Source organism: Pyricularia pennisetigena, chromosome 6 (assembly GCF_004337985.1).
Source record: "Pyricularia pennisetigena strain Br36 chromosome 6, whole genome shotgun sequence".
NCBI classification, from domain to species: Eukaryota; Fungi; Ascomycota; class Sordariomycetes; order Magnaporthales; family Pyriculariaceae; genus Pyricularia; species Pyricularia pennisetigena.
Genome location: NC_043744.1, coordinates 2,020,408 through 2,042,721, shown reverse-complemented (window position 1 = coordinate 2,042,721; position 22,314 = coordinate 2,020,408). Strand labels below are relative to the sequence as shown.

The following is a 22,314-nucleotide window of genomic DNA, read 5'->3' as shown; positions in this document are numbered from 1 at the left end:
CGCCCAAATGCCCAGTTGCATTGCTACAACAACGAGTACACTTTGTAAGTTAGTACTCCGACCGAAAAGGTGCATAGCAAGGTCATCAATCAAATGGTCATGCATACAAACTGCAGAAAGAATCAAGGAAGCAAAGCCTCTGTCCGGGCGGCACGAGAGATGGGATACGCGCTGCATTAATTGGTCTAATTTTTCTCAGCAGATGCTGCCGCAAAGGAGGTTGGTATTGATTACAAGCCTGCAGCTGCAGGTACGTACGTGTCTACGGAGTAGGTTCAGGCAGGCTACCTTAATAAATTCTCCACTCCCAGCCAACACCCCTGTTCCCATGTGAGCCCTGGCCTGTGCTGAGCTGAGCCTCCTTCCATTCCCGCTTCCCTGGCCTATTATCGTACCGTAAATTTCTCTTTGCTTACATGGTAGTCCTGTTAGTGCGTTGCATTTGGTTCAATGAGGATACTACAACTGGTCATTATGTCATGAAGATTGGATTGGACTATTTAAAACTAGCTCGAGGGAGAGCATGATCCTGGCCTGACGGCTGAAGCTACCTACTCAGGCACATGCGTAATCAATCAATCGTTCATATCTGCATCCTCCCCACAATCTGTCACATTCGCTTTTTGTAACTTTGGCATAATGCCCAGTAACAAAGTACCTACCCGATAAACTGCGGCTACTGTAGTACCCATATCCTGATCCCGGAACCCCGGCCTTCCGGGTGGCGGGGATAGGGGACTGGTGCAAACTCAAATCGCTGATTTTGAAGGGAAATTCAAGACGATTCCAACCTCCTTATCCAGGATTCTTGGAGCCAGGCCCAAATGACCAGAGCAGAAAGGTTTTGATGCTACTCGCAGTTGAGAAAAAGCAAGCGGCTGTCTCCAGACGCTTTCAGAAGTCAAGTTATAAAGACCTACAAGAAAAGCAAAGACGGCGGTGGCATTTGCTATCCTGTATAATATCGACTCACAATTCTCCCCGATTCCTAACCAACTGGGCGTGTTACCTACCCTTTTCGGCTCTGTATTGTATTTTGAGTTATAACCTTGATTCGATCCACAACACAGCATCGTGACGCTCTGACTTGGATTTTCAGATGATTCCCGTCGGATACCACGATTTCCTCCAGTACGCTCAATGGTTCTTAGCCTCGGATGCTGTGTTGTACGAAAGTTGTCTTAGAGAATCCACCCCATCCACCGACTTGTCTTCTCATGGTTGTAGTTCAGCGAGAAGAAGAGAAAAGATCAGGCCAACTCATGCCAGCACTCCCAGTACACACAAATACACACATACAAACCTTAGCCTGTGACTGACGCATTACGACGAATTTGGTAAGGTGTATTTTGTTCGTGTTAGCAAGTCTGCACCATGTCCTCTTATTCAACAGTAACATGATTACCCATCCGGAGTTGAGAACGCGCTTATCGTTGTACTGTATATGCAGGCGCAGCAACAAACATGTCATGAGTAGCTTTGAAATAAGTAATGGCCTGTGATAAAAATGAGGCGCGTACTCACAACGAGCCTCGAAACTCGTCGAATATTTGCTGGCCGACTGTCCTACGGCGTCCAGCATCGGTATCTTGCGTAATTTGTGATCCTGAAGCAGCTCCAGTGGCGTCTTCGTCCTCAAGCCGCCTCCTGAGACCGTCGAACTCCTGCCTTCTCCTCGTCGTGCGCATCCCTACCAACCACCCAGGAACCCTCCACTTCGTAAGTGACCCAGGAAGCAAATCAGTCCTCCATGCATAACCAACAGTCCAGCCTACTATCGCGCCTAGGAGGGATCCGGGCCACTGAGAAAGGGCTAGCTGGATTGCCAAGAAGTACTTGTACGACTTGTTGGAAAAGGTTACTCCGACGAACTGCTCATCTGTCGGCGGAGCGGCAGAGAGCGCAAGCCTGTACTGGTATACGTGGGGAACGGCGGCGTGGTACTGCGCGAGTATAGCAAATAGGATAGGCGTGGGCCCCGCTGGGAGGTAGTTGAAAGCCCCAAAGGTGAGTGTTCTGAGAACGAGAACGAGAATGGGCAGGATGAGAGTCGTGAGGGCGCCTGCTACGACTACAAAAGACTGTAAAAGAGGGTAAGCATCAAGTGTACGACACTAAAAACCGACCAAAACAAGGTCCTAGAGCTTGACTTGGAACGTACTGCGTATTTTCTTGAACCCCAGATTCGCTCAATGATGCGCATGTTGTACAGACACATGGCTGCGAAGAGGACTTCGGATGAGTTGGTGTAGCAGAGCTGAAACAATAACGCTCTCCATGGCTGATTATATCGCAAAATGTGCGGATCGATCAAGAGATAGAAGTAATGCTTGACATCGAACAGGGTTGCGGCGATCGAGGTAACGACCAGGCCCAGCACCAGGCTGCGGGTAACAGGAGCATTCGTAAATGACATTTTTATATTCGAAAATGGCTGGCCGGTATGCGAAAGATGGTTCGTTTGAGGGCGAGCGGATCTGCGAGAAGCTATGGTGTTTGTCCCATGCCTACTATCGTGGGGTTATTGGTCAAGGTGCGAAGTAGTCCGAAGGGAGGTAGTCGTCCAGAATCAGGCGAATAGGTAGAATGTTCGTTGAGTCAATATCTTCTTTCGCTGCAAGGAACTTCCCAAGCGACAACCCCTTGGTTGGTGTTCTTTTTGTTCTAATTATGGGTTTGTTAGGTGATTCACATTGGATTGTACAACACGTGCATCCTTTTGGTGTTTCTGCAGGTGGGATGTAGCTTCCAGACACGACGCGGGATCAATGAATGGATGCCAAGCTGTCCATTTAGGGTATCGTACCTGTAGGGGTGTCGATGAGCCGGTGTGGATGGGTGCCAGCCCCGCCTTTTCCAACATTAGAATTCAGGTTCCACATCCAGCCACACATGTCGTGGCCAGGCTAAACAGACCAGTCGGATAGGTGGAGGACGACGTCAGGGTTGTCTGGTATTCGTTAGGTTCTCTTTCGTAGCTTGCCTTGGAGGACAGCTGGTTGTCAGCCAAGACTTGCATTTCCCAACGTGTTTATACGAAATGCTAGCCTGGATTTTTCCAATTTAATATAGTCGGGAAGTTCAACCTCTGTTCCATTACTTTAATCTAGGAATAAACGTCTTTTCAAAAGGCGCACAAGGAAGATTGTCGCACTTCCCATGCCATCTTGGTTTGCGACAACTTCATTTCGATAACTCTCGCCGCTTGTTCATCAGTTCGTTAGCCCCTCAGCCCTTGCATACTTTTTTCTTCAAAACCTACGTAGTTCTTCCGGTTCCCCAACATATTTGTCAGCCGCTTCCACCATTCAACATGTCCGACCTTCACATGTCACATATCACCAAATGGTTTACCAGCTCGCCTCCAGCAGAATGGGCCATTAAGAACCTGCGACAGCTTTTGATAGGAGCTCTGCGCCAGGGGCCGATCCCTCGCCATGTCGCCTTCGAAATGGACGGCAATAGGCGGTATGCCCGAAGCCACAAGATTGAGACTGTAGCAGGACATCATATGGGGTTTGAGGCTTTGGCGCGCGTAAGTTTGTGATCCGTCAACGCGCCTGAAGACATGGCTGTTTTTCTGAGTGAGATTTTAACGCCCCATACTGCTTACCACAGGTCCTTGAAATATGCTACAATTGTGGCGTCAAGGTTGTCACAGTCTATGCGTTTAGTATCGAAAACTTCAATCGTCCCAAATATGAGGTGGAGGGTCTTATGCAAATGGCCAAGTACAAGCTGGAGCAGCTTCTTGAGCATGGCGAGGTGCTCGACCGCTACGGCGCTCGAGTTATCATTTCGGGCCAGCGAGATTTAATTCCGCCGGATGTGCTTGGATTCGTAGACCGGGCTGTCAATGAGACGAAGCACAATAAGGGGTATGTCTAACTAGCGGCAAAGATTTTTGAACTAAAAAAGCCTCATTAACAGAATTTCTTATTTAGTCATATCCTTAACATTTGCTTCCCATATACGTCCCGAGAAGAGATCACCCAAGCCATACGATCAACCGCCGTCGAATACTCGAGCCACACTCGCCCACAGAACAGTGCCTTTTCCCAGACGCGCATCAAGCAAAAGATCCTTTCGAAACATGCGGGAAACAAGGAGGCGGCACTTGGTTCCATCCAAGAGTCTCCGTCTCCTGAAGATGTAGATTGTTCCGTGTCATCGGGCACAACATTGCCCCCGGGCACACCTCCATCACCAGAATCAGCCAACCAGGATGTACCAAGAGCTTTCAAGAACCCCGAGACTATCACAGCAGAGACGCTCAACAACCACATGTACACTGCAGAGTGCCCGCCATTGGATCTTTTCATACGAACTAGCGGCGTGGAGAGACTCAGCGACTTTATGCTCTGGCAGTGTCATCAAGACACCCAGATCTTTTTCCTCAAGTGTCTCTGGCCTGATTTTGACTTGTGGTATTTCCTTCCTGTTCTCGTGGAATGGCAGTGGAGGCAAAAGCAGAGAGAGAGGGACGAGAAGCCCAAGCGACACCTCAAACAGCGATGATGTTTTTTTTTTTTTTTTTTTTTCTGATTCTTCTCTGCGCACGCATCCATGTTGCCTATTTTCAAGTCACCGGCTGGCTTTGCCCTGTGGGCATGGAGAGGTGGAGACACAAATAGCCGTTTCGTTGTGATCCCGATATTATTCGGCATAGATACATGGGCTAACATGGCATCCGATGCCACACTTTTTGTTGTTTCTCTCTGTGGGTAGGAACCGTCAAAACGAGCACCTTGATACCGAGCTTTGCTATATTACACATTAAAATGATTAATTCATTCTAGGAAAACTGGGAGCATCTCAGAATAATCAGCCGTGAGCACATTGCAATTGCGGTTCTTTATTTTTCTCGGGGTTTTCATTCAATAATGTAACATCATTATGAGCGTATCATTCGGCAATGAGGGATCTACCCTACTTGCAGGTAGGTAGGTCTCATGAGGTAGGTACCTCTACTTGACCGAGCTTGCGAAACGTATGCTATGCTTAAATGTCGAAGGAAGCTCTGGTGCTCTTATCTTATCAACCACAAAACAGGTGACGTTGCGCACGGGTTTTCAGGATTTCTCATTGGTGGGGACTACGGGGCGACTCCACTCTGCTCCAGTGCGACGGGGAGGAAGCAAAGGACGGATCTGTGTGATTCCTACCAGCCTCCGCCGCAAGTATCCCACTGCTTCGCGCCTCTGCTCAATTTATCGTGACCAAGAATTCATTCGACGTGTTGCAAACCAGAAGCCCGCGCGCCGAAACCATGTAATCAGCTCCCTCATAAATCTATCCTCATCGCTTTTTCCCCATTCGACGGTTTGCTTCGTACCCGCTACCGAACGCGCAAAATCAAAATAGAAAAAAACCCCCCCACAAACTCCTCACGCTCCAGAAAGCCTTGCTCCGCGCATTCATTCCCTGTGTTTTTTTTTTTTCGGGGGAACCATCGACTGCCTCGAACTTTCGAAGCCTCTCCCCAGACCACGAGCTATCCCATTCGTGGGCATGAAGACTGCAAGACCTGCCCCGGCCGCATCTGCGGCGTCAGACACACCGTCGGGTCGCCGCCAGCCAGTTCGACAAACACGTACGCACGGCTCCCGGAACACAAGCGGTGCCGCACGGCCGGCTGGTCAGAGAGACAGTGGCGCCAGCACCGGTCTTGGTCGCGAACAGCCCGTCGATATATTCCCCGGAATTACGCATTTTGCCGACACTATCACGGCCCTGCCTAAGGAGCTTGTCCGGCACTTCACGCTGCTCAAGGAAGTCGACGCTAAAATCCACGCGCCTCAGCAAGCTCTTTTTGCCGCCGCCGAGAAAACCTTGAACGCACCTCCATATGACAGATTGCAGCCGCACTTCGGGCATACTGGTGATTTCGCCTCTGACTCGACTGCACCTAATGGCGTCGCATCCAGTACACACCAAGCAGTTGCGACCCCGTCCGGCCACGGCCTAGCGAACTCGGCACAATCCGAGGCGGATAGTTTCGAACGGCGAAAATTATGGCGCGAGACTGGTCTCAAGATACAAGAGATGCTACTATCGTTGGACGAGAAGAACCACGTTATTTCTACTGCGGTCGACGCTTTGAACAAACAGCTCAGCAGAATTGACAGTGTTTGGCCGCATCTCATGGAAGAGTTCAGTGACGAGGCAAAGTGGGGAAGCAATACACATTGGGCATATCCCGAAAACAAGGCAGACAAGGCTGGCCGTGCTCTGAATGCCCAGGCTGAAAGATCCCGCCGCGAGGGTGCTGCCAGCCTTTCAGCCGCAGCCCAGCAAATTGCAGAGGAGGCTGCTGCTAGAAGCGATGCTCGGAAGCAGGCCGTGGCAGCCAAAAAAGAGAAGAGCAATAAAGCCCAGGCAGCCCATGATTCAGACGCGGAAGACCAGGATCCCAAATCAAGACCAGAGTCGACTAGGAAGCCTGCAACAAGCAGCAAAAGCAGAAAGCCAGCGGCCACGGCGGCAGTGGCTACTGCTGCTGTGACGGAGTCTCCAACGCCGGTTGGCTTGGGCATTGCGAACGCTTCGCCTGCAGTCAACAACTCAACCTCTAAGCGGCGCAAGGTTGAAAAGCCGAACAACACCAATGGCGGGGCGCCGATGGAGCGTGCAATGAGTAGCGTATACGGAAATAGCACCGCCAAGCCGAAGATAACTAGTCCTCGTGAGACACCGGCACCGGAAGGTCCTACCAAGAAGCGCAAGGCGCTGCCAACAGCAGGCAATCAGTCCAAGAAAAGGTTTGCTTCCTCACATGCCACCCAAGCTTGATCCACTAGCATTTTGATATTGACGAGCATGGGCCGCAGTAGAAACGGTGTTACGAACTCTCCCTCGGCTGCCTCCTCTCCCGTAATCAGTAATTTTCCAGAGCCAGTTGTGAAAGCAGCTCGGAACTCGCCAGTTCCTATTCCAACTCCCGTCACCCGAGCACCTACGACATCACGCGCGAAGGTTGTACCACAAAATAATAGTGACAACGGGCGTCAAAGACCCCCTTCTTCGGCCTCGAATAAGCCCAATGGGATAACGACTACGCCTATCGAACCTCCAGTACACACCAACGGGGTCCGAGTATCAACCGAACCAAAGCCTGCCCGTGAGACCCCAGTGGTTGCACCAATCCCTAAAGTGGAAAGCCAGAAACCTGAAGTTGTTATCGAATCAACAACCGCAATTCCACCGCCGATAATACCACCACAGCAACCAAAAAAGGAACCAGTAACCAAACCGAACGATACCTCGCGTCAAGGCTCAAAAGAAACCACACCCTCGGCACACGGAGCGAATACAACACCAGCTGCCCCAACGGTAACTACAAAGAGTGGACGCGCCAGTAAACCATCAACGCCTGCTTTGGGTAACTTTCCGGACAACGTGCGTGCTCGGCCGTCACGGACTTCAGGGGCGGGGAATGCAACAACCAAGCGGAGTCACAAGAAGGGCGCGGCAGCTGCGGCAAAGGCAAATGCGGCAGCTCAAGCTCCCACAAAAGCAGGCAGTGACATGGCTGCGGGGTCTAAGGAGGACGACGACGATGACGACGAGGTTGAGATCACATATTGCTATTGTGATCAACCCAGTTACGGCGAAATGATAGCATGCGACAATCGAGATTGCGCGTATGAGTGGTTTCATCTTCCTTGCGTGGGTCTCAAGGCCGCGCCCAAGGGTAGTGGTAAGTGGCCATGCTCTTTGCACTGGAAGGTTGCTTTTCTTGAGCAGAAAGGCAGAATTTGTGCTAATGATTGTTGTCTGCACAGTGAAATGGTATTGCAAATATTGCAAGAGGAATATGGGAATTCCGGATGACGAACATGTTGGTGTCTAGGCTTCGTTTCGGAAGGAGAGGGTATTCATAAGCCTACATCTGGTCTAGGTTGTGCTCTATACCATCCTTCTTGTATAATGGTTCCGCCGTCGAGTTTGGGTTGTGTTGAGGTCCAGGAGTCAGTTGGCGTGGTGTTCACCTGTGTAAGATACAACACAGCATAGCCAGAGCTGTCCCACCTAATCCTGGAACCTGTGTTTGATACAAATGATATAATGGTCCTGGATTGCTCGCATACAGTTTTCGCTCTCACTCCTTGCAATGCCTCGATAAGTGATCAAACTGCTTTTACGGAAAGAGACTCGGCAAATGTTTCATGGAAAGCGTGAATGTTATCCTAGAACCGAACGAGCAAGACATTCTGATCCATGCTTTTGGACAGCGAAGTCTCCATGGCATTGCAAAAAAGCCCAAATCGATTTTACATACAACAGGGGGGAATCCGAGGAGAAAAGCACACAGACCATTGACTAGGACTAAAACCAGACCGAAGTCACAAACAACTCGGAATTCGGTGTTCGTACCTGTAGCCTCGAAATGGAAGAGTGAGAATCCCAACCGCAGGACAGGACAGGGATTCATGCTCTTTGTTCCTGCATCCAGCTGACAGCACCAAACAGAGCGTACAACCTTACGTCTCTATGCAGAGGGGCAAGGTCCAGGCCAATTGTGGCCCGCGAGTTGATGAATGTATTAATAAAAAGATGTGATTAAGTGCATCACGGGGAGGCCTGACATGTTGTGGGGAAAGCGGAGTTTTTGAAGTGCACCGTGGTAAATTTACTACGTGGTACTGAACTAAGAGTTCGGATCTGGGGTCGCGAGCGTGCGCTCTCCCCCTCGTTCACACCTACCGGGAGCCAGTGAGATTCCGTGCTTCCGGCAAGGGGTCCCAGGGGCGTGTGTTTGGCCCTGGGGAGCCTGGAATTCGTAGCCATAGGCTCCCCCTTTCCGGGAGGGGTCGTTAGCCACGTGCAGTTCGGTCGTGACCTGGTTTAGTTTTTTAGTTTTTTGGTTTTTTTTTTTTTTTTTTTTTTTAAATTCTCGACGTCGCATAAAGCGTTGTTCAACTAGGATATGATGCATTTTGGACCTATTTCTGTGCGGTCCCATCTTTTCGCCTCATGGTTCTCAAGACTGTGAAAAAATTTCAGCTGAAAGTTACATCCATATTCCGAGGGACGATCCTAGTCTTGAACAACCATAGTTCCGCGGGAGAAATATCGTGGGCGTATAGATGTCTTGGCAGGAAAAGACGGACGAGATAGTGGGATGTTCAGTCAAGTCCCTTTGTCTTTTTTCTTCATTTACGGAAAAACCGTTGGAGTGCACTACCCCTTGTATGACGGCAATTTTGATATCAAAAAGAATACCGAACTCCCGGCTCGCTTAAAGTTTCATAATGCATATGACATATTTATAGCGCCTGCGCTATAGTGATTCTCTAATAATTCGGACAAGACAAAGGGAAAAGCAGAAGAAGAAGAAGAAAAAAAAAAGAGGTCGGTATTTTGCAAACTGCCGCCCTGACGGTGTGCCGGGCTGCGGACACCTCAGTTGGGGCTCAGAATGATATTCTACTGTGTATCTCCGGGGGAGAGGCACGTTCTCAATTACCTGTTGGTGTTCTGACTCGGATTGTGCCGATGACGAGTGGTCATCAATGGCTTCAGGTGTATCGAGATTTGCAGTTAGGTTGTAGGGTTTAGCAGGAGTTGACTGGAACTTTGCTACGATTTTTGAGTTTCTGATGAGCCCGGACCTATTCTACTGAATCTACGAAATAAATATCGCAACTTTGTTGTACGATCATGTGATTGTTGACTTTGATTTGCAAGACACTCTCTGTATTGAAACGATTCCTTTTGTCAGGAATCCACAAAGGTTAGGCAATCCTTTAATCATCTAAGGCTCGATCGATAAATACCAAGAAACGGGAAGGTTCAAACAGGGCAAGAAAAAGATTGGACGAAAAAGGTCGCAGTGACAATTGACAAGAAGAATAAATCAAATAAGTAAATAAATAAAATCCTTCGAGCCCATTAGCTTCTTTCAATTTCGATCTGATGTCAATCTTCCAAGTCCTAGCGAACTATTATACATGGTAACTGCACGTGTGGACCAGGCACCCCAGACATGCAGTAAGCCTCTATCCCTAGCCGAAAGATGGAGAATAATGTCCAGAGAACTGCAGCAGGCGGTTTTCATTACGAAATCGTATACCAATAAGCATCCTGTTAGCTCCCAGATCATTCAATGATCAGGTCGCACAGTTCGAATCGAAGCAGATGCCGGCGCTTGCGCAAAGTGACATGGCCTGGCTCTTGCTAGGTTCAATGCTGCTTACTGCTAGCCTCCTGGGGAAGACTTTGTTCGGTTCCGCGCCGTGGCCAGCGGGACATGCTCAGGTGACTAGAAAGAAAACGCAAAACGGCTCCATTTCTTTGTTTCCATTACTCAATCCCGACGCAAGATGGATGCCAACTGCCTGTCCCTTTTTATTTGTACTCCGTATTTATTTATTTTTTCTCCCTTTTCGCCCCCTTGCCCCCATCTACTCCAAATTCTTTTTTGGCCAAAAATAAAATAAAAGCAAATAAAAACGTCCGAGACCTTTGACCCCCAGTGTAATTCCTGCCTCTTGGCCCGCTTTCAACGGGGTAAGAGAAAGAGGCACCCAAAGTTCCCGCATGCTTATGCCTGACTTTTTCAATGCGTAATAACGGCTCCCCATATCCTGGATACTGACAAAACATTGATCTGAGGTGGTGCTAAACAAAGCAAATAGGTAGAAAGGCTTGACGCCGTTTTGTATTTTTTTTTTCTCTCGAAAACTCGACCGTGCTTCACCGTCTTTCATGGAATGAGAGCCCCGTTGTCTCTCATCGATCAACCTAGCCCATAACTTTACGGACGGCCACCAGATCACGCCTGGCCCTGCCAAGATACTTGTTACTGTTTGCGCTTGCACTTTTGGTTCTAGTCCCAAGACAACGAACCCTGCCTGCCTGCGCCCCCCAGACTGGATCTGACCAGGTCTTACTGAGTTTGACATTACGGTGCTTGAACTGCTGTACAATACAGTACGTAGTTAGGGGCGGAACAGCAGTTTTGGTCACTGTCGTCACCACCTCTCCTCCGTTCCATCTCTCATCATTCTCACTCTCATTTTTGCTTTGCGACTGGCATTATCTTACTGGAACTAACCCGGTCTACGCCATCCGCCCGTTTATTGTACCATTGGTTTCATAACGGCAATAATCCACGTCTCCATCACCTCACCTCTTTCCCCGCATCGTCGGCCATATCTGTTACCTAACAACTTGGGCTTCTGACTAATAAGAAAAGAGCTTTTTTTCACCACCCTCACACTTGTTTTTCCTTCGTCTGAGCACCACCCTCCTGCGAAACAGGTGAGGGACACAATAGCTCGAACCAGGACCGGGACCGGGCCCTCGTGCGTTTAGACTGTGGCAATTATCCATCACCCCAATTTTCCACGCCCAGGAAGAAAAGAAAAGAAACGTAACAAGGTACTCTGCAGGGCTAGGGTGCTTGATCATTCATCGGACCGAGCCTTGGCCAGTAGACGTACATCGGAAGTCTCCAGTTACCAAGACCCTTGACTCTTAAGGTCCTCCTGACCATCAGGAAAAAAAATACATAATTATGGCTGCCGACGGCTCGAGACGTTCCAGCCCTGAGCGGGCTGGTTCATTCTCTTCCATCAGAGAGAGCAGCTCGGATCTGGCCCAAACATTTACACATACCAAGGTTTCTTCGTACATTGCAGACACAGACGAAGTTGCTGTTGAAGACGAATCTCCCGAACCTGGTAAAATGGTCGACGTACAGTACTTCCCGGCGATCACCCATCGCGAAAGCAACTTGAGTGGTAATTGGTTCCCTGCCGACAGCTTCAAGGGCTGGAAGCAGATCAACGTCAAGGGGAAACTTGCCAGTAAGAGCTTTGGTGATCTGCAGACTTTGGATGGCGCATGGAATAAGGCTCCCCTAGTCCTGAAGAGGGATGGCCCAAAGGCGAGAACCCCAGGCGATGCTCCCATAGAGAAGCTGCCCATCGAGATACTGAGTAGGTACCTGACTTACCCCATTTATGAAGCGGTTAACCTCTGATGACAGACCCTGTGCCGAATTGCTGGACCGAGATATGAAGAGCCAAGAAACACATAGGCGTAGGGGGCTCATCACATTCCAAGAAGCAATGAGGTGGTGGTGAATGCTCAGACGGTGCGACCAACTTCCCCTTGTGTGGACCTTGCCGCTGACCCATCTCACAGACTCAATCATAGGCCTGCTTGTGCTAGATATTCCACCAAATGGTGATAGGCGCAATGTAGACCTGATCTCGCTGCTGTTGACGTCCAAGACGATTCATACCGCAACCCTCAACTCACTGTACCATAAGATCACCATCCCTCACTCAAAGATCTTTCACAAGTTCTTGACCCACGTCAAGGCACACCCCGCTCTCGGCACCATGGTCCGTCGAATCGACTTCTCTCACTTGAACCCGGACCTCCTTTTCTCTACCGCCAGCGAGCGGTCGCAGGCTCAGTACCTGACCAAGGATACTCTGCTGCAGTGCCTGGAGCTCACTCCACACCTCCAAGAGTTTCTAGCCCAGGACAAGGTAGATGTTGACATCGATGCCGCTGTCCTGCGCAAGCTATTCTTTGGCCTGCAAAGGCTCCAGGCTGTTGACTTCTGCGGCTCAACCTCGACATTTTTCACAAATGAATTCACAGAGGTGGCCAATTCAGGAGATTGGCCCGAGAGGCTACCGCAGCTGAAGAGAGTCTCGTTGCACAAGTGCGAGAGGCTACCCTCATCTGTATTCGATGTGCTTTTACCCAAGCTGACGACAGTAACGCACCTCGACGTTGCTGGCACTCGTATCACGAACGACGCACTCGATAGCATCCCTCGCACGGCCTCTATCACCCATCTCAACCTGGCCAAGTGCAAATTCCTAAAGGCTGACCGCGTCATCAGCTTCTTAAAAGAGCACCCGGCGGTCCAGGAGCTCCAGTTTTTGAGCGTTGGAACCGATGCCAAAACGCACCAATTGTTCGATGAGGATTCCCTCTCGGATCTGATACCCATATTGCCCAAGACGCTCAAGTCACTTAGTCTAAAGGGGAGCAGGATGAACAAATCGCACCTCAAACTCCTCCTGCCGCTGACCAAGTATCTCGAGGAACTTGCACTCGGCCGCTCACTCAAGCTCATGGATATCCAACAGCTGTTCATGCCCCCTGAGGAAGCTGATCTGGAGGAACAGCTAGCTTGGGTGCCACATACTATCAAATATCTAGACCTCTCAGACATGTGGGGCAACGAGGTAGAGAGCTCAGTCCTCTTCAACGACTCGCTGCTACTCAAAAAGGTAACAGAGCCTCTGGCCGTCATTGAGTTTGAGGCCAAGGTGTTCGACCGAGTCAAGAACTCCAAGGGCGCTCTTACACGCTGGGGCTGGCGAACGAGCGAAATCTCGGCCCGGTCGTGGCTTGTTCGCATGAGCAGCGACGGCGACGACGGCTCAAGGAGCTGGAAAATGGGCGCCAGGTACTGGGGTATGCGAAAGATCCCAGTAGCCGTCTCCGAGGTCGGTGGCATCTACGGTTCGTTCATGTTTGGACGCAACTTGTAGAGGCTTGCAATACTCTCCCCTGTGCGCCTTGATTTTACATTGTTCCAACGTTTACACCAAAGTGGTCATTTGGTTGATTCACGTGGAACGTTGGTGTTTTGTGTTGCTTGCTCTTTTCTCTTTTCTTTCTCCTCTCTCGTGTTAAGATTTTTTTTTTCTTTTTTCTTTCTTTTCTTCGCGTTTGTATTGCATCGCTTGGAGTTTGACGGGTTTGACATTGCTATGAAATCACTAGAAAAGTTCATGGTGCGTGGGCATTATCGGAGCGTTGTTGACGGGAAGCTAAAATATTGATGTAACGATGAATTAGGCATTCACCCATAATATTTACAAGGCCGTTATGAACAAGCAAGCAGGTGTCAATTGCAAAATGCTGTGCGGATCCCGGTAGACATGGAACAATTTAATGACGTTTGATTGATCGGGATAGCAGGCCTCTTTCGGCCTCATTTTACTTTTCGATTGCTCTTTTCTTTTTAAGTATGTACGGTGCACGCAAGATGTCGTCACCTTTAGCATCCTTTTCTTTGGGGATTAGTTTTAAGATTCATTTTTAAAAGCTTGTAAATTCAACCCATCATTGGATATCTTTAGGCGAAACTCTCACCTTGTCCCCAAGTTGTCGGTAGTCGACTACGCTGTAAGTTGTATCTGGAACAAAGACTTCCAAGCAAGGAATCGAGCAACGGTGGCGTAGTAATTTGCTCAGCCACAATTGCAAGGATTGCACCCATCGTTGCAGCCTCAGGCAGTAGGGAGCTCCACTGGGGCCTGCCAACATTACGTGCACATCAAGGCAGCTTCCGAGATCGAGACGTGACCAAGTGATTTCAAAGATACATCTAAATCATCATCAAGCAGTCGAGGAGCTGCAGCGCTATCAAAATGGCGCACACAGGGGATACTCCATTCCGCTCTGCGGAGATGAGTATGGTGCAGCTTTACATTTCCAACGAAATTGGCAGAGAGGTCGTTAATGCACTCGGAGAGGTTGGCTTGGTCCAGTTTCGCGATGTATGTCTTTGGTTTTCCATCTCCAACCAAACACCGGCAAAACAGATATTAACCCAGCGTCAACCCAAAGCTCAATGGCGACCTCAGTGCTTTCCAAAGGGCCTTCACCCAAGAAATTCGCAGGCTTGATAACGTCGAACGTCAGCTACGTAAGGAGCTCCCGACCCGCTGCATCCCCGGGAATCCGAGAATCCACCGAATCGCTAACCTTGGCGCCCGCAATGCCATGCAGGATACTTCCACTCGCAGATGGAGAAGGCCGGAATTCCGTTGAGGAAGCTTGACCTTGATGTCGAATCACTGGCGCCGCCCAGCACGTCCGAGATCGACGAGCTCGCCGACCGGAGCCAGAGCCTGGAGCAGCGCATCTCGCAGCTCAACGACAGTTATGAGACGTTGAAGAAGCGTGAGGTTGAGCTCACCGAGTGGCGATGGGTTCTTAGGGAGGCCGGCGGCTTCTTCGACCGCGCCCACGGCAACGTCGAGGAGATCCGGGCGTCGACCGAGGACGACGATGCCCCGTTGCTCCAGGACGTCGAACAGCACAACCAGGGGGGTGATGTCGAGCGGTCCTTTTCAGGAATGAACATTGGCTTCGTCGCAGGTGTCATTGCCCGCGAGCGCGTTGCAGCCTTTGAGCGTATCCTCTGGCGCACTCTTCGTGGCAACCTGTACATGAACCAGTCCGAGATACCCGAGCCGCTCGTCGACCCGAGCAACAACGAGCCGATCCAGAAGAACGTTTTTGTCATCTTTGCCCACGGAAAGGAGATCTTGGCCAAGGTCAGGAAGATCTCGGAGTCTATGGGGGCCGAGGTCTACAACGTCGATGAGAACAGCGACCTCCGTCGGGACCAGGTCTTCGAGGTCAATGCTCGCCTCAACGACGTGCAGAACGTGCTCAAGAACACCCAGCAGACACTGGATGCAGAGCTCACTCAGATCTCCCAGTCCCTTGCTGCCTGGATGGTGCTGATCAACAAGGAGAAGGCCGTTTACAACACGCTCAACCTCTTCTCGTACGATCGCGCCCGTCGCACGCTCATTGCCGAGGGATGGTGCCCCAAGAACGATCTGCCTCTGATCCGCACTACCCTGCAGGATGTGACCAACCGGGCTGGCCTCTCGGTGCCTTCCATCATCAACGAGATCAGGACGAACAAGAAGCCGCCGACCTATCTCAAGACCAACAAGTTCACCGAGGCGTTCCAAACCATTGTTAACGCCTATGGTACGGCGACCTACCAGGAAGTCAACCCTGCCCTCCCAGTCATCGTCACTTTCCCCTTCCTTTTCGCTGTCATGTTTGGTGACCTTGGCCATGCTCTCATCATGTTGAGCGCGGCTGTGGCTATGATTTACTGGGAGAAGCCTCTCAAGAAGGTCTCCTTTGAACTGTTCGCCATGGTTTACTACGGTCGCTACATTGCTCTTGTCATGGCCGTCTTCTCCGTCTTTACTGGCCTCGTCTACAACGATATCTTCTCCAAGTCCATGACGTTTTGGGACAGTGCTTGGGAGTGGCAGATTCCTGAGGACTTCAAGGAAGGGACTACGGTCACCGCCAAACTCAAGGGTGACTACCGTTATCCCTTTGGTCTGGATTGGATGTGGCATGGCACCGAAAACGACCTACTTTTCAGCAACAGCTACAAGATGAAGATGTCCATCATTCTCGGCTGGGCTCACATGACGTACTCGCTGTGTTTCTCTTACATAAATGCTCGTCATTTCAAGAAGCCGATCGACATTTGGGGCAACTTTGTTCCTGGCATGATCTTCTTCCAGTCGATTTTTGGATACCTTGTCATATGCATCATTTACAAGTGGACCATTGATTGGTCAAAGGCTGCCACGGCCCCTCCCGGCCTGTTGAACATGCTCATCTACATGTTCTTGCAGCCTGGCACTATTGATATTCAGCTGTATCCTGGGCAGAAGCAGATCCAAATCTTCCTCCTACTGTTGGCCTTTGTCCAGGTGCCCGTTCTCCTCTTCCTCAAGCCATTCTACCTCAGGTGGGAGCACAACCGCGCTAGGGGCCAAGGTTACCGCGGAATAGGAGAGCGGTCGCATGTCAGCGCGTTTGACGACGACAACAACGATAGTAATGGCCATGCTATGAACGGCGCTCGCGGCAACAGCTTGGATAGCGATTCAGGGGCTGCTATGATCACGCAGGATATTCACGACGAGGAACATGAAGAATTCGAGTTTGGCGAGGTTATGATTCACCAAGTCATTCACACCATTGGTAAGACTGTGCTTTGTTTCTGTGTACGATACGTTTCCACCCTTGTGCTCGTGCTAACCGCCATGAAACGACAGAGTTTTGCCTGAACTGTGTATCCCACACAGCCTCGTACCTCCGTCTCTGGGCTTTGTCTCTTGCACACCAGCAGCTCAGTGTTGTGCTGTGGAGCATGACCATTGGGCAAACGTTTAACTTCACGGGGATTTTCGGCGCCATCGCTATTTTCCTCGGTTTCGCTGTGTTCTTTGTGCTGAGCTGCATCATCCTGATTATCATGGAGGGCGTGTCTGCTATGCTTCACTGTGAGTGCCACATTTATTTTGACTCGTAGCTGTGTTATATCAGTGCGATGAAACATAGCTAACATTTGAACTTCCTACCAGCTCTGCGTCTCGCCTGGGTCGAGTCGTTCTCCAAGTTTGCTGAATTCGCCGGTTGGCCGTTCCAGCCATTTTCTTTCACTCAGCTGATAGAAGAGTCTGAGGAATTGAAGGAATTCCTGGGCTAAGTCTAAACAGACTCTGTGTATCACTCACTACGCATTTTTTTTATACTTCTTCTTTTGGCTTTATCACTGCATGTAACATAGCAATAAGTAAGGTCCCTCGGGGATTGTCGCTACCAATAAACCAAATCCAGGGCAAGTTGGGCCACTGAAAAAAAACGCTCTTGACGGAGTGTGCATTAAGTCTAACAAATATGAGCTCTCCTCTGCCGTCAACTGAAGTAGGGGTTGGGTGGTGCATTGCCAATAGCCAGACGTAATGTTGGTTTATATGGTATATCGTGAAATTGCCAGGGACCGGCCTTGTGTCCTTACTTGGCTCACCCCTATCTGTCTGGAGAATCGCGCGGATGATGTGCCGTCTGGTGGAACGTTGATACTTGGATATAGACATTTTGTGTTCGTTGGGTTGTAATCGCCAAACACAGAGCTTATGCACCACCCAAAGCCGCGATAACAAGACAAAATCGTGTTAGAGTACTTGTTGCAGAGGATAGAAAAGAGCAACAGTAAAGAAGAAACAAGGATTAAATAGCAACGATAGCCAAGATACAGCAGCACTGCTGATTCTAAGTTGACCCTTGGTTCCGAAATCTATGTGTTCCAAACCAAAAATAGCAATGTCAACCAACAACTCCACTCTCTTTGCGGAATATAGCTACCATTTGATCGCAATCGATGATGGTTTAGCTAGGAGGGGGGACAGCCTGATTGTTCGGGATGGACCCGACCTGACCTCCCGCGATGGGGATGTTGCCGTATATCGTTTCTGCGGGAAAGAAAACCCATGTTAGGTTGTGCTTTTTTTTTTTTTTTTTTTTTCGACTAAGCAGAAACAAAAAGGACAAAAAAGACAAGGCGAGCTAATCCAGACTCGCCCGTTGGATACATACCATTCTTCGCCATGGCTGCCTTGCGGTATACTTCGACGTCCTCATCTTTCTTGCTGGAATTTTTGGGAACAAAGACGACGGTTAGTACGCTTGTTGAAAGCACAATGGTTGTGGGGTTAAAAGTTCCCCCAATGACTCAATGCGTCTGAGGGAGAAGGAAAAAAAGCTTACGGGTTGACGATTAAGACCATGCCCAGGGCACAGTGAGGGTCTCTCGCGCAGTACAGGTATATCTGTGTTTTTTTTGGTTATTCATTCTTCTAAGTCATGTAAACAAAGAGAAAAGAACAGAGGAACATACCGGATCCCTCGACTTGACTTGCATGCTAAAGGTGCCCACAGGGGCGCCGTCTGTCGAGCCGGGGATGAACTGTAACATGCTGCTGTTTAGTGAACAAGGAAGAAAAAAAGAGACAGAAGATCCCGCTTGCAGGTTTGCAGGTGGCTGCGAGGCAGGGATGGACGGAAGTTTGGTTTGAGAGGGATCTTGTCGCCGACTTACACCGCTGTTTACGGGAGGTGCTGCACCATTCACGGCCTCTATCGGGCGGCAAGGATTCTCTGGGCCGACTGCCTGCGTAACTCTATATGAAAAAAAAAACGATAGTGTGAGTATATGTATATGACACGCGTGCTTTCTTTTTTCCTAGGCGTTGTCCATCAGCCGAAATCGGGATGCGCTTATCAAAGAGACCTACGTATGGTTGTTTGGCCAGAACTGAAACTGGATGGTGTCGCCAATGGCGGCTTTGACATTGTCAGGATAGAACCGAAGCGACTTCTCCCTGGTGGTCGAGCCGACGGTGACGGGGATTATCTTGCCCTGCGGGCTGGCCGGCGGAGTCGATGGTGTGTTTTGACGGCGCAGAAGCTCTTTTTTTGGGGGACGCAATTGTGGTTAGCAAGTTGCTATCCAAGCTCATAGCATCTGAATACAATGCGCCTCTCTCTGCATAGAATCATATAAGTAGTAAATTGGGGACCGTGAAAAAAGAAAGAAAGAAGAGAACCCCAAAACCTTACCTGGGATCTGCAGAGTAGAGACTGGTGCTGCGGCGGCAGTCAGCCATGCAACCAGGATAGCTATGGAGCGCATGTTGTTTTGGAGGAGTTTTTTTTCTTCTTGTTATGAGGTGATGAATGCGCTATCTAGGTATTTTGAAGAAGAAAAAATAAGGGTGTACGATACAACGAAGCTGAGTTCTCTGACAGGAAAACATGAACTTATAAACCCGGACGAATGTGGTTTTCAAAGTTTACGGGAAAGCTCAAAAAAGTATGCCTCGAACATGAGAAAGGAATCTGCGCTTAATGCGACAAGACTGAGACCTGATGTCGTTTGTTACAGATCAAGCCTGATGTTTTGATCGGTAAGGGGTAAGGAGAGTTGGGAGGGTTTGCAGAGTGCAGGTACGGCACAGGTAGTTACATACTTTGTATCTAGTTCAAAATACCTGATGTACGTATCTCAGGTAGGGACTCTTTTTAGCACATACAGACGGTTAAGAATCGCCAAAAAGAGAAGAGAAAAAAAAGAAACAGAACCACGACGGGAAGATGGATGGGAAGAAAACGCGTTTCGTCTAGAGATATGGGACAGTTGCGCACATGTATCCGCAGGTAGGATAAAGTTAGGGATGTATTTGCGAACCAGTAGCACGCGCCCGAGTCTTCTCATTTTGGCTCTTTACTTCCGCCGAAGCATGTGGCAGCCACTGAGAAAAGAGAAAAAGATGGGATGAGAGGGGGTGGCCTGTTGAAGACGAGCAGTTACCTTGGACTAACTAAAGGTATTATTTTACGGCTTAACCCCTTGAGCCAGGCCTAGTTCTTGGCATTTTTGAGGTTGCGCACTGAAGGGTAGGAGAAAGAATATACTGGAGTGGGATTTTGACCGAAACCCGATCTCAAACTGCTCAAGCTCGCCGACTGTACATGTCATTGTCTATACAAATGACGCTAATCTGATGTTGTTATACCAAAGAGCGCAATGCATGTGGTTTTGTTTGACAGACGATGACTGCCCCTGAGATGTTGAAGTGGTAATGTGGAGTGTCCCTTGTTGCATGGGACTTGCCGGATCAAGAAGATATGATATCTGACTTTGTTCTCCTTGCAACGTCTATTTCTTTCTTTTTTTTTTTGGTCACGTCTGCTTTAAGCAGGTTACGTCTAAACAAAGTCAAGATCGGGTGACTATATGGTCATACAGTGAGTGAACAGGTTGATTAAGGCTGCTAGCCCTCTACAGAATTAATACCCTCACTGTCAAGTTTCAACTCTGCGTCGTTGTACTCTTGGTCATCGACTGGGAGCTGCAGATGTACTTTGGAGATCGGAGCAACCCCAAGTCTGACAGAGCCTTCCTCGGTGTTCAAGGCGAGGACGTGGCCGCCACGCTTGCGATCGTCGCTGATAAAGTGGATGTGGTCACCGGCGACACTGATGCCGTGGGAGAAGCTAGGCGAGCGAAATCCAACAATCGTGCCCCTTTCATTCTCAAAGGTGTGCGTGGTCTGTCTGCTTGCCACGGTCACGAGCGGTTCCCGGGAGCATTGCTGGCCGCCGGCGGTGCGCACGGTGAGGTTGAAGACGCCATCGGCGCGGAAGGCCATGAAGATGTTGCGGGTGCCGGGCAGCATCTCCGACAGCTTCTTCGCCAGGGACTCTTTGCTGGAGAAGCTGGCTGATGGGTCGTGGGCCGTCGGCTCGAAGCGGGTGACGGTTGCAAAGGGCGAAATCATGGGTTGCGTCCCATCGTCGTTGGTGGTTGCCTCGACGCTGGGTGAGATGGAAACAACCGTCCCGTCAGACTTCATCTGGAACATGGCTCCATCCAGCATGATCATTTCGCCTTTTGAATCGACACGAGTGTCAGAGTTGAGAAGGGAACAGGATATCTTGACGCGGTATGAAGAGGACCAAAAAAAGATACTGACCGACCATGTGTTTGAACGTGCCCAGGCCCATGTCGCCATGCTTGAGTAGATCAACAACTGGCATGCCTGATGAGGCCACGCCGTCCATGAGAGAGCTCACGATTGAATATTGAAATAATTCATTACTTGGTTGAGCCATGGTATCTTTGGATTAGGGGATTTGTTGTTGTTGTTGTTGTTGTTGTTGTTGGTAATGGGCGGTAGATTTGGAAAAGGGGTTGTTTGTGACAGTTTGGTATAGACACTACTATCAACGCTCCCTTGAATAGGTAGGCAGTTCGCCGATCTGGAGAGGCTGATTCCAACTCGAACAGTATGAAAACAATATGCCAAAATATACAATCATCAAGTAACACAATCAATTCAAATTTTTATTTCTGTTTTTTTTTTCTTCTTCTTATTTTTGGTACTGAATAATGTCTAACAGTAAATCAATCGTGTCTTGGGCCGGAGCTCTCGGCCAACTCAAAATACTAACTTTTACTGGAAACCCCACCTAACTGCAGATGATGGGGACTGGAACCACGGCCCTGTCTTGCAGGCCTGACCGACACGCGCAGTTGACCTCCGCTTTCATATCTTGATTGCTAGATTTGTAAACAACGTCATCACTTGCTCACCAGTCTCCAATCTATTTTTTTTTCCCTTTTCCCTCTGTCTCTCTCTTCCCTGACCCTCATCTCCATAAACGGGTTTTAACTACTCAAATTCCCTTGCGTCACTCGGACGTCTTGCTTACTAAGTCGCCATGTACCATCGTAGATACAGTACGACGTCCCCACTGTTTCTCTTTAAGAGGTTGTTCGCGGTGTTCCGGATCACCACCATGCATCACGGACGGAAATCGCCGGGATGGTTTTGATGTTCGCCCCAATTGGATGAGAACCCCGTCGAAGCTTGCAGGTTGATGGCTTTATTGAGCTGCAGTAGATTGTTTCAGTCACTTTCATTACTTGTACGTTTCCTCTCAAAAGTCACACCACTGGTTGATGGTGCAAAACGCCAACGCGTACGTTAAGCTTCGAGGCTTCAAGCTCTAGAGTTCTAGTTCTAGATTAGATCTGGTGCTCACCCACCTTGGATTCTTTTTATCTGATGCTTAGGCACTTGATTTACTCGCATCTTTCACACAAATCAATTGCATAGGCCAGCACACTTATCAGCATACATCTAGTCTTGAAAT

General features: G+C 49.4%; 6 protein-coding genes across 6 annotated transcripts; 3 read left to right on the top strand and 3 right to left on the bottom strand.

Annotated features, from left to right (window-relative positions):
- Positions 1–1,520: 1,520 nt before the first annotated feature.
- On the bottom strand, positions 1,521–2,416 carry PpBr36_04422 (uncharacterized protein; the record flags this gene model as incomplete). Its single annotated transcript, XM_029891582.1, has 2 exons — positions 1,521–2,081; positions 2,162–2,416. 2 exons carry the CDS (start codon positions 2,414–2,416, stop codon positions 1,521–1,523), a joined length of 816 nt encoding a protein of 271 aa, XP_029749099.1.
- An 897-nt stretch (positions 2,417–3,313) lies between these two features.
- Positions 3,314–7,852, top strand: PpBr36_04421 (uncharacterized protein; the record flags this gene model as incomplete). The annotated part of the gene is made up of 7 exons (XM_029891581.1): positions 3,314–3,535; positions 3,619–3,878; positions 3,945–4,427; positions 5,015–5,215; positions 5,487–6,761; positions 6,831–7,699; positions 7,785–7,852. The coding sequence occupies 7 exons, from the start codon at positions 3,314–3,316 to the stop codon at positions 7,850–7,852; spliced, it is 3,378 nt and encodes a 1,125-aa protein (XP_029749498.1).
- Positions 7,853–11,503: 3,651 nt separating this feature from the next.
- Positions 11,504–13,526, top strand: PpBr36_04420 (uncharacterized protein; the record flags this gene model as incomplete). Its single annotated transcript, XM_029891580.1, has 2 exons — positions 11,504–11,945; positions 12,154–13,526. Coding segments are annotated over 2 exons (1,815 nt in total), but the record flags the coding sequence as incomplete, so codon positions are not given.
- An 885-nt stretch (positions 13,527–14,411) lies between these two features.
- Positions 14,412–17,302, top strand: PpBr36_04419 (uncharacterized protein; the record flags this gene model as incomplete). The annotated part of the gene is made up of 5 exons (XM_029891579.1): positions 14,412–14,540; positions 14,611–14,689; positions 14,773–16,794; positions 16,869–17,096; positions 17,178–17,302. 5 exons carry the CDS (start codon positions 14,412–14,414, stop codon positions 17,300–17,302), a joined length of 2,583 nt encoding a protein of 860 aa, XP_029750378.1.
- Positions 17,303–17,985: 683 nt separating this feature from the next.
- PpBr36_04418 (uncharacterized protein) lies at positions 17,986–19,288 on the bottom strand (the record flags this gene model as incomplete). The annotated part of the gene is made up of 7 exons (XM_029891578.1): positions 17,986–18,068; positions 18,193–18,245; positions 18,364–18,425; positions 18,494–18,562; positions 18,695–18,776; positions 18,891–19,065; positions 19,216–19,288. The coding sequence occupies 7 exons, from the start codon at positions 19,286–19,288 to the stop codon at positions 17,986–17,988; spliced, it is 597 nt and encodes a 198-aa protein (XP_029750379.1).
- Positions 19,289–20,429: 1,141 nt separating this feature from the next.
- On the bottom strand, positions 20,430–21,270 carry PpBr36_04417 (uncharacterized protein; the record flags this gene model as incomplete). The annotated part of the gene is made up of 2 exons (XM_029891577.1): positions 20,430–21,046; positions 21,132–21,270. 2 exons carry the CDS (start codon positions 21,268–21,270, stop codon positions 20,430–20,432), a joined length of 756 nt encoding a protein of 251 aa, XP_029750376.1.
- Between the last annotated feature and the right edge of the window lie 1,044 nt (positions 21,271–22,314).